Raw genomic sequence first — 13,179 nt, 5'->3', positions numbered from 1 at the left:
TCGGAAAGGTTTTCTGTTCTAGTTTTTTGGCAGTTGAACAAATCTGTATACTAAATTTAACATATTAAGAAATTAAAATTTTTCTCAATTTTTATCAAATTTTGAAAAAAATTTAAAAAAAAATTTTATCTTCCGGACATGGCTAAAAAATTCGTCTGTTGTTGCTGATCAAGAATATATATGATTTATAGGGTCGGAAATGATTCCTTCACTGATTTTCAAGCTCCTGACTAAAATATAATACCAAAAATTATAGAAATATATATAAAAATTAGGTTTATTTTTCACGAAACAACCCAACAATAACCAACCAAAGTATATCCCCCTAGAAAGAGTATTTCCATTGGAATTTCATTAGATTTTTTTGCTTGTTTGGGAAACTGGACATCTTCCCCATTGTTTTGGGGCCGTAAATTGAAATGCCAACAAAATGTGAATCATCTAATCAGGGCAAACAAAAACAACAGAGAAAAAACCAACTGCCATTCAATATAAAGACACAAAAAACATTTCGACCAACACATATAAATATATATTTACAAATAAATGCAAGAGAATAAAAATAAATGAAATTTCATTGTGAGATTTCATTGAACAGCAAAATGCTCAATGAGTGAAATGTATCAAAGTTTGGCCTCCACATTGATGTGTGTGCTTTTTCATGTTCATTTGATCCGCAATAAATTCCTCGAGTGCTTGCCACCACCACTGACGTCACAAGTGTCCTAGATTATTGGCCAAGTGGCAGAGGTAAAGCGCTGACCTCGAGTTGAAATGTTCAATGTATATAAACACGTGCACGTGCAAAATATTTATTTGAAAGCCTGCCTTTCCGTTCATTTCCAATTCCATTTCATATCCTGGCCAAGCTACATCCTTTCCCCATGCCTGGGACCCAGCATCTTTACCACATTCCTCTCGATGGCATCTCGGTTGGCCATCAGACGTCTCAATCTGGCTTCGTACTCCTCGTAGGGCTTGAGGTTGTGCTCTATTGGAGCTGGCCATATAGTCTTTAAATCCGATTTTATGTATTCCATTTTGGCTCCTGATGGAAAGGTAGTAAGTCCCTTATTCAGAGATTGGATGCCTAAACCTGGCAGAGAGATATCTTCCTTGTTTTGGGTGAGAAGTTTCGGTTGCATTGGATTGTTTTCTAGTTTCTGATCTAAAGCCAACTTAAAATCCTCCTGATTATGCTTTTCTTGACCAGGACGCCACTGCTTGTCCTGAAAATACTTTGACTGTTTGAAACATTTCGTCTTTGGTGTGGGCTCTTTGTCTTGTTTGCACTTTCCGTTGGTTCCTTTTGACTTTAGGTTACCCACTTGCGTTTCTATTTTATTGACATTCCCCAGAATGGCCTTGATGTGACGCTCTATGGAAGCCATTAGGCAGGAGATCCTGGCCACAAATGCCGAATCGTCCACGTTTAACTTATCATTCCCACACTCGTCACCATCGTCATCATCATCGCCGGATGCCGCATCAAGATCCTCGCCATCATCCTCGTTTTTGGCTATTTTCTTGCGATTCAACTGAACAGCGGAATAGTTCTCATAGCTCACATCGGCGGGGTTTTCGGCTGGACAGATTGGTATTCCCATTTGTGAGCTTTGAATTGGATTGAGATAATCCATTTCGTTGCTTCTGGGATGATTTGGCATGGCCAGAAATTCAGGTTGTTGGGCAATCAAGGAGTAGTCCTGCCTTTGGCACATTAGAAAGTTCAGCAAGAAAGAGGTGATAATAAATATATTAATTAAAATAGCCATATTTGTATTATTTTTGGGATATTTTGGGGGTATTGAAAGTTAGAGCCAAGTTAATAGATGATTTATAAATATATTTGAAAGTACTGAGACACTTTAGAAAAGGTTAATATGATTGAAATGTTCTTCTTTATTATTATTATATATTTTATTATTTAAAATATCTCCTAAATTGTTTATTAAATAAGTAAAAAGTGTTTAAAAGTTAACTGATAACTGATTAAATGTATTTAAGAGCTTTCCCTGCTCACAGATTTAAATTGTCAATTTCAATTTGACTTTTATTTCTCCTCTCCATTCACATCACAGGATATAGCTATATATATACACACACATCCACAGATGCCGCGGCATTGGACCAAGCTAAGCAGTTAAGCTGGCACGCTCAAGTGGCCATGGAGTCCTTCGCCAGGCGGTTCGTTTTCCTCAATGAACCAATGCTGCCGCCCACGCAGCGTCATCAAGGAAAAATACCAAAGAGAGGGGGCAGAAAAAATAGGAAAATAAGAGGAAAAAAAACTTACCTTCCACAAGTTGCGGCAGGACCTACCGCTGTGTATGTGTGCGTTTGTTGCCCTAGTTCCACAGTCCTTTTACTGTGTGGATGCCATTTTCTTCGTGGGGACGCTGTTTTCCTTGTGAATGAAAATCCTTGTTCGCTCTCGCCCGCTCTTTCGAGTCTGTGTTTTTTGGGGCCTGCGGTTCGGTTCGGGCTCTGCGGGGATTTCCTTTTTTTTTCCACGACGATGGACGTCGGGGAATGTCATTCTTGAATTTTTGCCCCATCTTCGCGCATGTGTTTTTCCCCCTAAGGTAATGGTTGGGGGGGCCAAGAAAATCAATGAATGAACATGGAGACACGTAGCCCACGAAGCAGGATGTGTCTTTATATTTTTCCTCAATGAAAATCACACACATACACTTACACTCTTTTGATGGGCATTAAATTTTTGGCAAAGAAAATGCCGCACACATTTCCTTTGAATTTTAAGTGCACCTTGCATGTGCCATTTAAGAGGGAATTACGTGCCAGAAATAACGTAATGCGATACGGTAGGCACTTGGGAACGGAACTCCGCAAACAACTCAATAGCAGCACATTCGCTCTGGCTGCACTTCTATTAGGTGCTTTTCATTTTTATTACCCTTTTCTTTTAGTGCCCATTTAAGAGACTTTTTAGAAACTGTTGTTTTAGCAGAAGGTGTACGGGAAAACACCTTTACATTTTTAGTTCCCTAAATTTTTATATTTTAAGAAACAATCTTATTGCTATAAAAGTTAAGTCTTCTTACATTTAGAAAGTTTTTTTTATGATAACATTTTTTTTTTCAAATTTAAATTTAAATTTAAATCTTGATTTAAGAAAAACGGCGTTGTTGTTATGGTAAGTAACGATGTAATAGCACTTGGTTAACATCACTAAAATAATAGCACCAGCCAGGAAGCTTTACTTTATTCCAAAAATGTTAAAACCAGTTGGGAATTATAAGTGCACACATTAAGGTACTTGTCAAAACAAATTGTAGGTAGAAATGATCATGATTTAACGAAAAATTCACCAGTAAAAGAAGAAGAAATATAAAGAAATAAATATATAATAAAAAATTTTAATAGACTTTCTCTGAAACTACATCCGCCCACGTAAATAGGATTAAATCCTTTCAAATATTTCCCCAATAAAACTTTAAGCACGGCTTACCTTGGCTATTAAATGACCCGCTTTAGCAGATTATCCAATTTTTAATAGACAGATTCTCCCTGATTACAAAAGTCCTACCCTTTTGGCAGCTACACAATACACATACAATAAACATATATCTGGCTGGAGAGCAGGCAGCCCCATTAATGGCGCTGGCACTTGACAAAACATTAGCTCGAGGACGAATGCCTGGCAGGGTAGACGAGGATATATACCACACACTTGGCCCACTTGAGCCCAGTTGAAGGATACTTGCAGGCAGCATTTGCGTCATTCACAAAACTGAGCAGAGACTCGTAACTTTGCTGCTGCTGCTGCTACTGCCGCTGCGACACAATTGTCCTTGGGGTGAACGAACCTCGTTGGCGGATGACCCAGTTTTTTGGGCTGCAGGCAGGACTCCCCCATTCATCGGCATCCTTGGCGCGTTCAATGACACACAGTGCAAGGAGCGGCAGCAGCAGCAGCAGCAGCATCCTGGCTATGAATGAAAAACGGACCTCTGCGCATGCCAACTAGGTCAATATCCTTTCCACCGATGACGTCACCAGTGACACAGTTTAACACACAAACACAAACACATTTTGTTTTTTTTTTGCATAGCTTAACTTTTCTCCTGTTGTTGCATTTTATTCTAGATTCGCTTTTTAACAAAAATCGCAGGCAATAATTGGGTAGAGGGTCGAGGTTTTTAGTTTTTTTTTTTGTTTTTGTGTAAAGAGAGTTTTACAAAAAATTTGATTTAAAACCATTATAACAGAGTACTTTTTCAAGCGACTACGACTGACTGTTTAAAAAATGAAACTAAGCTTAAGAAGAAAGGATCCAGATCCTCCTGGTAACGAGGACCAGGACACACCACAAGCGCGCACAGTCTGTAGTTTAATTTGTTTCTTTAACTTTTCTTTTTTGTTATTTTTTTTATGTTTTTTTGCTTGTACGTTTAAGCTGCTGATAATTTTGGCAAAATCGAATTTATTTACAAGATCTCAAAGAGCTTTTTCAGTTCCACCATCAGCGACCAGTCCGCCTTGATCAGGTCATCGCGGAAGTAATCCTTGCAGGCATCGATGCTCTGGCGTGAAATCTGCAAAAAGGAAGAGGGGAAAAGGGTATAAATTAAATTATATTTTAAGAAGAAAAATCTTTTATATATGTGGAAGGATCTACATAAAACGTTTTCTTATAATTTACTCATTTAATAGCCTTTAAAATTCATTTAAAAATAAAATTCATTGAAAATTCATTAAAAATTCATTAAAAATTCATTGAAAATGCATTACAAATTCATTGAAAAATCATTAAACAATTCTTGAAAATTCATTTATGTAAAGCTTTAAAATGATAATTTACCATTTTATCGCCTTACAAATTCATTCAAAATATATTGAAAATTTCTTGAAAATTAATTAATGTCAAGTTTTCAAGATCTAATATACCATTTTAATTCCTTAAAAATGTATTAAAAATAAAATTACATAACCTTTATTTGAAATTTATTGAAAACTCATTAAAAATGCATTAAAAATTCATTTGAAATCAATAGAAAATCCACAGAAAATTCATTGATGTGAAGTTTTCAAGTTCTTATTTACTATTTAAATTCTTTAAAAATTCATTAAAAATAAAATCATATAAAATTCATTTGAAATTCCTTTAAAATTCCCTGATATAATGTATTTGCAAAACTTTCCTCATTTAATTTCCAAATTAATCAATTTCAAACCCACAATTTCCTAACCTAAACCCCATTTAAAGAGAAATCACCAATTCCACAATGAAATTGTAATTATAATTTGTGGCTTTTTTTTTGTAGCAGCGTGTGCCTTTAAATGCATATTAATAACACGCTGCGCTACACATAAATCATTTTGCATTATGGATTCAGCTAAAATGTATAATTGGAACGTGCCAATTGTCATATATAACTCCCACCGATTTCTCGGGGCTGGGTTAAAGAGATTCAGGATGCGGCTGCTTCATCAATCAAGCAACGGGGCGGCACGTGTCGTTGGTGTTTCGCCTTCACTACCTCCACCTCCTCCTCCTCCTGCTTCTCCCCGAACCCCGACATATGGCGCATAACAATTAAAATCATTTTTAACAATATTTTTTTTCTCTCTTCCATATTTTTCGTATCCGATTCAGCTTTAGGTTTACTTTATGCCCCAGCAACGCTTTATCGAAGCTATTTTAGTGTCGCCATTTTTTATGGCGCTTTTTTAATGCGTTTTTTAATGCCTCCTCGCGTTTATGGCGAGACTCCCCAGTCTCAAGACCTTATGAATAGTTCCACTTTACGGACCCCCTAAAAGACCCTTGATAAAGAGCCAGCCCTGCTTCTTTTGTCTGTGGTTATTCTCCCTCTTTAATTATTATTTTTATACCCATTCGTAGCTGCTCTTTTTTTGTTATATTTATTTTTATTTTTTGGCGCATCGCATATTAATTAGGCCCGATCAATGCTTTTGATTATGGGAAACGTATAATATTTATGGTACAAAAGATTTCTCTAAACGATAAGGGGGGAATAAAGCCTCTCTCAAGGAGTCCCCATTTATGGCCATGCATATTAAAGCGAATGGACGAGTCTTTTGTCCGCTTTCGAGAGTTGAAGGATATCGGGGGAGTCGTTAAAAGACAGAGCCTGAATTTTAGTATATATTGATTGGTTATCTATGGGGCTTAATTTTAATGCTTTTTTGGGCCTGGAATTGTATAGGGGAATAATAAATTCTTTATGATATATCAAGGTTTTAAGGTTTCATTAAACTATCGATAGAGTTATCGATAATATATTGAGATATATTTAATATTTGAATTTTTAATTGTTAATTGTTAAAGAACATATACAAAGGATCTTTTAAAAAGTCGAACTGTCATTAACAGTATTTTGAGGTACAGTAAAACATTTAATTTATCGATTTATCGATATGTTTAGCTTGATTTTAATCACAAGCACAAAATTAATATTTTTTTATATTTGAAACAAATTTTTTAAAATGTATATATTTTTTGTAATTATACCAAATATTTTTAGTTTTGCTTTGGTGATCGATATATATCGATTACGTATTACTTTACTTTGCCATCTCTAATTTAAAATGCTGATTTCTCATTTTATAACTTCCCCTTGATGAGTTCCCTTCATTTAGATCAAATTTCAAATTTTTCTCTCACAAACTTTGCACACTCATAACAACCTTAATCGGGACTTTAAAGTTTTCACAACTCTGTTGCAATTTCCACTTGATTAGCTTGCTCCAAAAACCCATTAAGCCCCGACCTAATCCAATCAGTCTCAACTAATTGCTGCTATTTTTAGAACCCCCAAACACAAGGCCTTGCCCAATTTTCCGAGACTGAAAACCCGCAAGGCCGAAACAACAGTTTGACCTCAGCTTCAATTTCCAAAGGGGGTTTTGGGTTGGCTTTTCTGATGAGGATGGGGGTTCTCTGTCCCAATTTTGGGTCGCCGAATGCGTCACTGAGCTGATAAAACGGCGAACATACAATTTAAAGCCGAAAAGAAAAAAGCAAAGAAAAAAAATATAGCCGCAAACGGCGAAAACCGAACCCACTGCACACACACAAACTGGGTCGTCATCCGAGGGAAACTGGGTTACTTCGATGACGATATATACATATAGTATACCCGCTCAAGGGGTCAATGGACGCCGCCCGGTGTTGCAGCTGCAAGTGCATTGCCGTGGAAGGTGAAACGTGACGTCAGCCCCCGACTCGGGTCAAATGCGGCGAATATATCTGCACGGAGAATGGAGCAGAAGAAGGACACAACCTCCCTTTTGCATGCATAAGTAGCAGAGGGCCATCGGTATCATCAGGTCAGCCATGACATAATACCCTTTCATGGCAGCCAGGTTCTCCTTTGCAAAAGACATTGAGCGCTATAAATAGAAGCGAGAATGTGTGTAAATTGGGCGGCTATATGGGGTGGGCATCCCAGCTTTCTGATGGCTACTAATGGTGTTTACACAGGGGGAAAATCAGAAAACCCTTTGAGATGGCAATAAAGCAAGAATTTACTAGTAAGCTCATCAAAAAAAGTACCTAAAATAGCCCTAAAAAAGCTGGCTAAAACCAGTTGGGAATTATATGTGAATTATTCTCATGGTTTTTATGAAAAAATTGAAAAGAAAAACAAATGCTCTTGTATTAAAAAAAAGAAACTAAGCGAATAATATGCCCAAATTTTGAAGAAGAAAATTTAACCCTAGAACATTTTATTTATGTTCTTGTCTTGATTATCTTTCGATTTATTTTTCTTCAGTGCTGAACTTTATCATTCAATTTGTGAGGCCTAAAAATACTTCTATTCATCTTTATTTTTACGCAGCATTAATTGAATAAAGCGCGCTGCAGTCTTGAAACTCAATGGGCAATTAGGTGCTGCCTAGACCTCTGACGTCATTGATGTCACCCGCTGATAAGAAAAGCGAAAAAATAATAAAAATGAATCGAAAATTAAGTTTGATATCGATTTTTGGTTTCCGCCCCCCAAAGAGCCCTTGACGTCAGCGCGACGGCGGTAAGTAATTGTTAATCAAATGATTGAATGAAAGGAAGTTCCAAAGACCTTTCAACGCCACTTAGGCCAGTTAAGTCATCCAAGTTCACCCCCTGGAAACACTTAACACTTAACTTGGCCATGTAATTTGATAAGCCAGATGGCTGGCAGTTGTTGCCCTCTCAAGGTGAGGTGTGTCTGTAGAGAGGCGGTTCAGGTGCACCGCCGCTAACTTCTCACCTTTTGCCAGCCAGCCAGGTGCAATTGACAACTTTGATTGCCGTTGCTGGCCGCCGCTTCTGCTGTTGAGCTTAAGTGATTTGCACTTGAATTTGTACTGAGTAACGGTCATGGTGTCCGTTCAATTAAAGTAAATTGATAGTACATTTGGTTTGCAAAATGTGCTAGAAATTAATTTAAGGCTTCTGGTGACCTTTGATTTACTTTAGAGACTATTAATTGAGTTATTCATTTTAAATATAAATAGATATGTAATTGAAAAGGTATTTAAATCGATATATAATCGAAATTTAAAAGGTTGTTACTGATATGAATTAGAATCATCTCTTTTTCAATTCAGTTTCTAGTTTAAATTATATATTTTACTATAATAAAATGAATTTAATTCTCTGGTATCGTTATTAGTATTTATCGAATACTGATAAAAGCACATTCTATGCCAAAAACTTCTTCCGATTGATTATTCTGTTTATCGATAATGGCTATTCTAGTTATCGGGCATAAATATTATTTATAGTGTTATGACAGCGTCTCTGAATATGTCTAAAACAGCTTTATATTTGCACAATCTATAAATTAAACTATAAAAAAATCGATTATTGTGAAATTTTCTTGATTACTATTTATCGGCTTTTATAGTTATTATTTATCGAGGCTGATCTCCACACTTTCACTGATAGACCTAGACCAAGTTTAATACTCAAGCTAACGTTTATAGATCGATATATTTACAAAAGAAAACCAACGATTATGGCCTTACCCACTCCTAAAACCTATCAAAGGATGTTGTAAAGTTCAATAAAAAAAAAACAAGCAAATAAAAATAGCACCATAAAATCGAGGTTACAATCGCCACACTTCAGATATCTAATCCGTTCATAAATATCTATATTGGTATTGTACTGTACGAGTATTATTAACTTCCCCCCGACAATGCACACTCGAGTCTATCTCGAGTTCTAAGTTGATGCTTCCGCTCCCGAATCCTAATGAATTTATTGCTAGACCGCTTCTTTAGCTTTTTTTTTTGTTCTACTCAAGTGGCTTGAGTAACCACCACTTGTTTGGTGATTTGATTCACACACTTACCTTGCTGACCAGCATGTCCTCCGCCTCAAAGTGGCGTCCAAACATCTTGGGCGATTCACCGGGAATTGGATCGATTTTGACGCAAATCTCTTGACCCTTGCGCGCCGAATCGATTTGCTTGTGATTCGATTCAATGGAAGTCACAATTCCAATGTCCACAAACTGCAAAGAAAAAAATAAATGGAAATGATTAAGAGAAATTGTGAAAGTGTTTTAGAGTAATATGTCTGCAAATTATTTTATTTATATTTTATTTATTTATTTCTTGTTTCTGGGTCATTTATAGGGCGGGACTTCCGCATGACATACACTGAATTGCTGATAAGTTAGGCCCAAAAACCAGCTCATTTAATATGCCAGAGCCGTAAAATAACTCCACGTTAAAAGGTTTGCCAAAACGAAAAAAAAAAAAAGTAGAATTACGGCGGCAACTCTTATCAGCGCATCTGTTGCTAGTTTCATGTGCGGTGACCACTTCCTCAATTTCACTGATAAAACCCGTGGGTGGATAGTTGTCTCTATATAGTACACTGCCCTGCAAGCTCTGGTATTTATATATATATATATTTTTTACTCTTTTTGTAGAAAGAAGAAAGTAGAGAAGATAACATTTAGCACTGGTAAAACACAAAAAACTTCTTTAATATAAAAAATAAACACAGCTTTAAGCTTAAAAGGGTTAAAGCAATTATGTAATTATTTTATTATTAATTTTAAGAAATTCTTAAAATTTTATTTATTAAATAAATTCATAGTTTTGTACATAATTTTCCATATTTATACATTTACAAGATTATTCCCCCTTTAAAACATTTATAAATTCCTTTTTAAATTAGTTTCAGACTTTCTAAATTATCTTTAACCAGAACCTTAGCTTAAGTTTCTTTCAGTGCATTTTGTACTGCTATCTCCATGGCCTAACAAAGTCATTGAACCAAATTGTAACATGTTTGTTGTCATAACCCGTTTGCACTCGGCGGCAGCAGAAACTACAGAGAAACACAAGAGCCATAGCCACAGAGCCAGCGTAGACAGGAAACTGTTGCCAACGTCGCGTTTCCTGTGGGCGCCCGCCCCAATGGCGTCGCTCTGCCTTTGCCTCTCTCTTCTACCCCCTCCCTCCCCCCTCCTCCTCTCTCGTTCTCGTTCATCGTATTTCATTCAAACCAAATAAATTATTGAAATTTTTTGTTGGCTCGTTGCTATCGGTGCAAATAGCTACAACACATTTACACACCCCATCGAGGAGGGCAGCATTTGTCACCATTTCCTGTCGTTGATTACTCATACGCCCCGTTGTACCACAACGTCTTCGTTTCGTTTTTGCTTTTTTTTTTTGTCTTTAGTTCTCTTCCTTTGGCTGGTCTCTTCGTAAAAATGTTCATTAAATGTGTTAATTTATTTCCATTTCCACACAATCTTTTTTCTTTCAACATTGCGCCGCTGCTTTTATGAGAGCAACGAAAACATCCCCAGTGGGGGGATATTTATGATATACAGAATAGATATGGTGCAGAAGGATGGAATATGGAATGGGTTGGGGAAAGTGGCAGTAGCACCAGCAGCAGCAGCAGAGTGGGAAAGTGCAAAAGTGCGAATTTTCTGGGGACCAGATCCAAACCGAAATTCATATGAAATGATGAGAGGAGAAATTGATGGGCCCTGTGTTGATGCAAGTGGCAAAAACAAGAAAAGAGATGAGAAAAACTTGACTTGAAAGGAGATAAATTGGTGGGGAAATTGAAGTGCAATTTGTATATATTTTTGCAATAAAAGAAAAATAATTTAATTGTCGTTTTAAGTGAATTTTCAAATAAAAGAACAAAATAAAAACACTGAATTATCCAAATAAAAGAGACTTAAAAATATTAAAATTCTTTTTGTTTTTGTTAGAGACAATCTTAAATATTTAAAGCACATTTAAATATCTTCTTAGAATTTTACAAATTTTATAAATGAGATACTTTTCCATTCACCGCAAACTCTTCGTTAGTTTTCCATTGATTTTCATTCACTTTTCATTGAATTAATCCTCTATATATCTGCATAATTTAGAACAACCAAAAATAACCATAAGAAAACAGTGGGGGGGGGGTATATTTTCAGTTTTTCAGTTTTCGATGCCAAAGCAAACAAATTCTTTATTGGGCATTGAGAAAAAATTCGATGACGCTGCGCGCGGTCGTCTCGTGTCGTCGAGAAACCCAAACAAGTTGACTACGAAAACAACATTTTACATTCCACATTTTTTTTTCTGTTCGATTTGTGTATGTGTGTGTGTGTGTGTATCAGCGTTTATCTAAAAATATGATTTATATATTTCGTGCAGACCGGATGTCGTCTATTTTCGAAAAAAGCGCTGCCTTGTATGAATGAACGAAAGCCACAAGCGAACAAAAAAAAATGAGAGAAAAACAACAAATCAAAAACAATTTTGGTTTTTCGGTTGTTTTTGTGAAATGTTTGATAGAGAGCAACATGAGAGAGAGACAAACAAATAGATTGTCTGATATCTTCTTTTTTTTTTTGTATTTTTTTGGGCAGCGCAAACATTTTTGTGACACAATTCTCTGATTTCTTTCTCTCTCTCCAGGCTGTTTGTGTTGTGTGCTGTGCTGTTGTCAGCAGGAAACACTAAATTAGTTGACCGTAGAGAGAATTACCCCATATACAGCATAATATATATATGCACACATTTATATGTGTCAAGCACAGACAAAAATTCGCAACATCCGTCACGGGGTAAAGACTACGAGAAACAAAATAAAAGCAAGAGGAATAAGCAAGAAAGACGGCTTAAGTAAAAAGTCCCGACCATGAAATACCTGATATATGAAAGGCTTGCATAGAAATTGTCAACCTTATACAAGCTTTAAAAAATGAAATTAATAAAAAATATTATAGATAAAGACTTTATTATTAAATCTCGTTTGTATAGTTCCTGAGATACCGATGCTTTTATGATAGTAGTGGACAGCTGACAACGGACACTGGAAAACTGACAACGGACATTAGAAAACAGAAAACGGATACGGGAAAACGGACAACAAACACTGGACAAAGAACAACGAACTTTGAAAAACGGTAAACGAAAAACTGGCAATGGAAAAGGACTAAGACAACGGACACAGCATAACGGACATGGACAAACGGACAATTCAGAACGGACAAAGGACTACAAACTACGGACAACGGACAACTTAGAAGGGACAACGGACAACTTACAACGGACAAACAGACAAATTGTTATAAAATTTAACTAGCAAAAAGACCGTAAATACATATATACCCCCTTAAACCGCCACATTACCGGGTATTAAAATATATATATAAAATATATTCACATATTTCAGGGCTACCAGACTGCGCAGCTGCAACTCAAACCAAAACAGTAGCAAAATCCCACAAACATCAATTTCTTTCAATCTCAACGGCTGCCGGTCTTGGATTCTTCTCTCTTTGCCACCAATTCTTCTGCTCCCTCGGGCTGGCTGCCGATCTACGCTTTTCAAATGGAATCTACACAGTCTGCGCTCTGAAAAGTTGCCTACGTCATGTTTTTCGAGGGAGAGAAAAGAACTTGTCGCTGATTCGAGTGCCCGGCTCAGCTCAGCTCAGCTCAGATGAGATGAGCTTGGTGTGCCCCCACATTTGAGGAAGTATTTATATAGTCATCATCATAGCAATCGCTATGAACATGATCACGATCCAACAACCGTCCACGGACCACCAGATAACCCCACTCAGCAGCAGCAGCTGCCCACAATGAGAGCTCACAACGAGGTGGAGTATGGAAAACATGAGGGAAAAATTAAGGAGTAGGTGTGCAGCAGGGCTGGAGAGTTCTATG

The 13,179-nt window shown here is 36.7% G+C and overlaps 2 protein-coding genes across 2 annotated transcripts in view; both read right to left on the bottom strand.

Annotated features, from left to right (window-relative positions):
• Positions 1 to 509: 509 nt before the first annotated feature.
• LOC108079726 (uncharacterized) lies at positions 510 to 1,850 on the bottom strand. The gene has a single exon (XM_017174136.3). The coding sequence runs from the start codon at positions 1,773 to 1,775 to the stop codon at positions 870 to 872; it is 906 nt and encodes a 301-aa protein (XP_017029625.1). The 5' UTR covers positions 1,776 to 1,850; the 3' UTR covers positions 510 to 869.
• A 2,249-nt stretch (positions 1,851 to 4,099) lies between these two features.
• The window catches only part of eIF5B (eukaryotic translation initiation factor 5B), a 42,596-nt gene continuing 33,516 nt past the window's right edge, over positions 4,100 to 13,179 (bottom strand). Inside the window, exons 8-9 of the mRNA XM_017174318.3 lie at positions 9,330 to 9,491; positions 4,100 to 4,559 (exon numbers count right to left, since the gene is read on the bottom strand). Of these exons, the coding sequence (XP_017029807.1) occupies positions 4,452 to 4,559; positions 9,330 to 9,491 (270 nt within the window). The 3' untranslated portion in view covers positions 4,100 to 4,451. The remainder of the gene's footprint in view (positions 4,560 to 9,329; positions 9,492 to 13,179) is intronic.

Source organism: Drosophila kikkawai, chromosome 3L (assembly GCF_030179895.1).
Source record: "Drosophila kikkawai strain 14028-0561.14 chromosome 3L, DkikHiC1v2, whole genome shotgun sequence".
Classification (NCBI taxonomy): domain Eukaryota; kingdom Metazoa; phylum Arthropoda; class Insecta; order Diptera; family Drosophilidae; genus Drosophila; species Drosophila kikkawai.
This window is presented reverse-complemented; position numbering and strand designations above follow the sequence as displayed.

Excerpts from the sequence above, each read along its gene's own strand:
- LOC108079726 (XM_017174136.3), bottom strand. The coding sequence starts at position 1,775 with ATGGCTATTTTAATTAATATATTTATTATCACCTCTTTCTTGCTGAAC.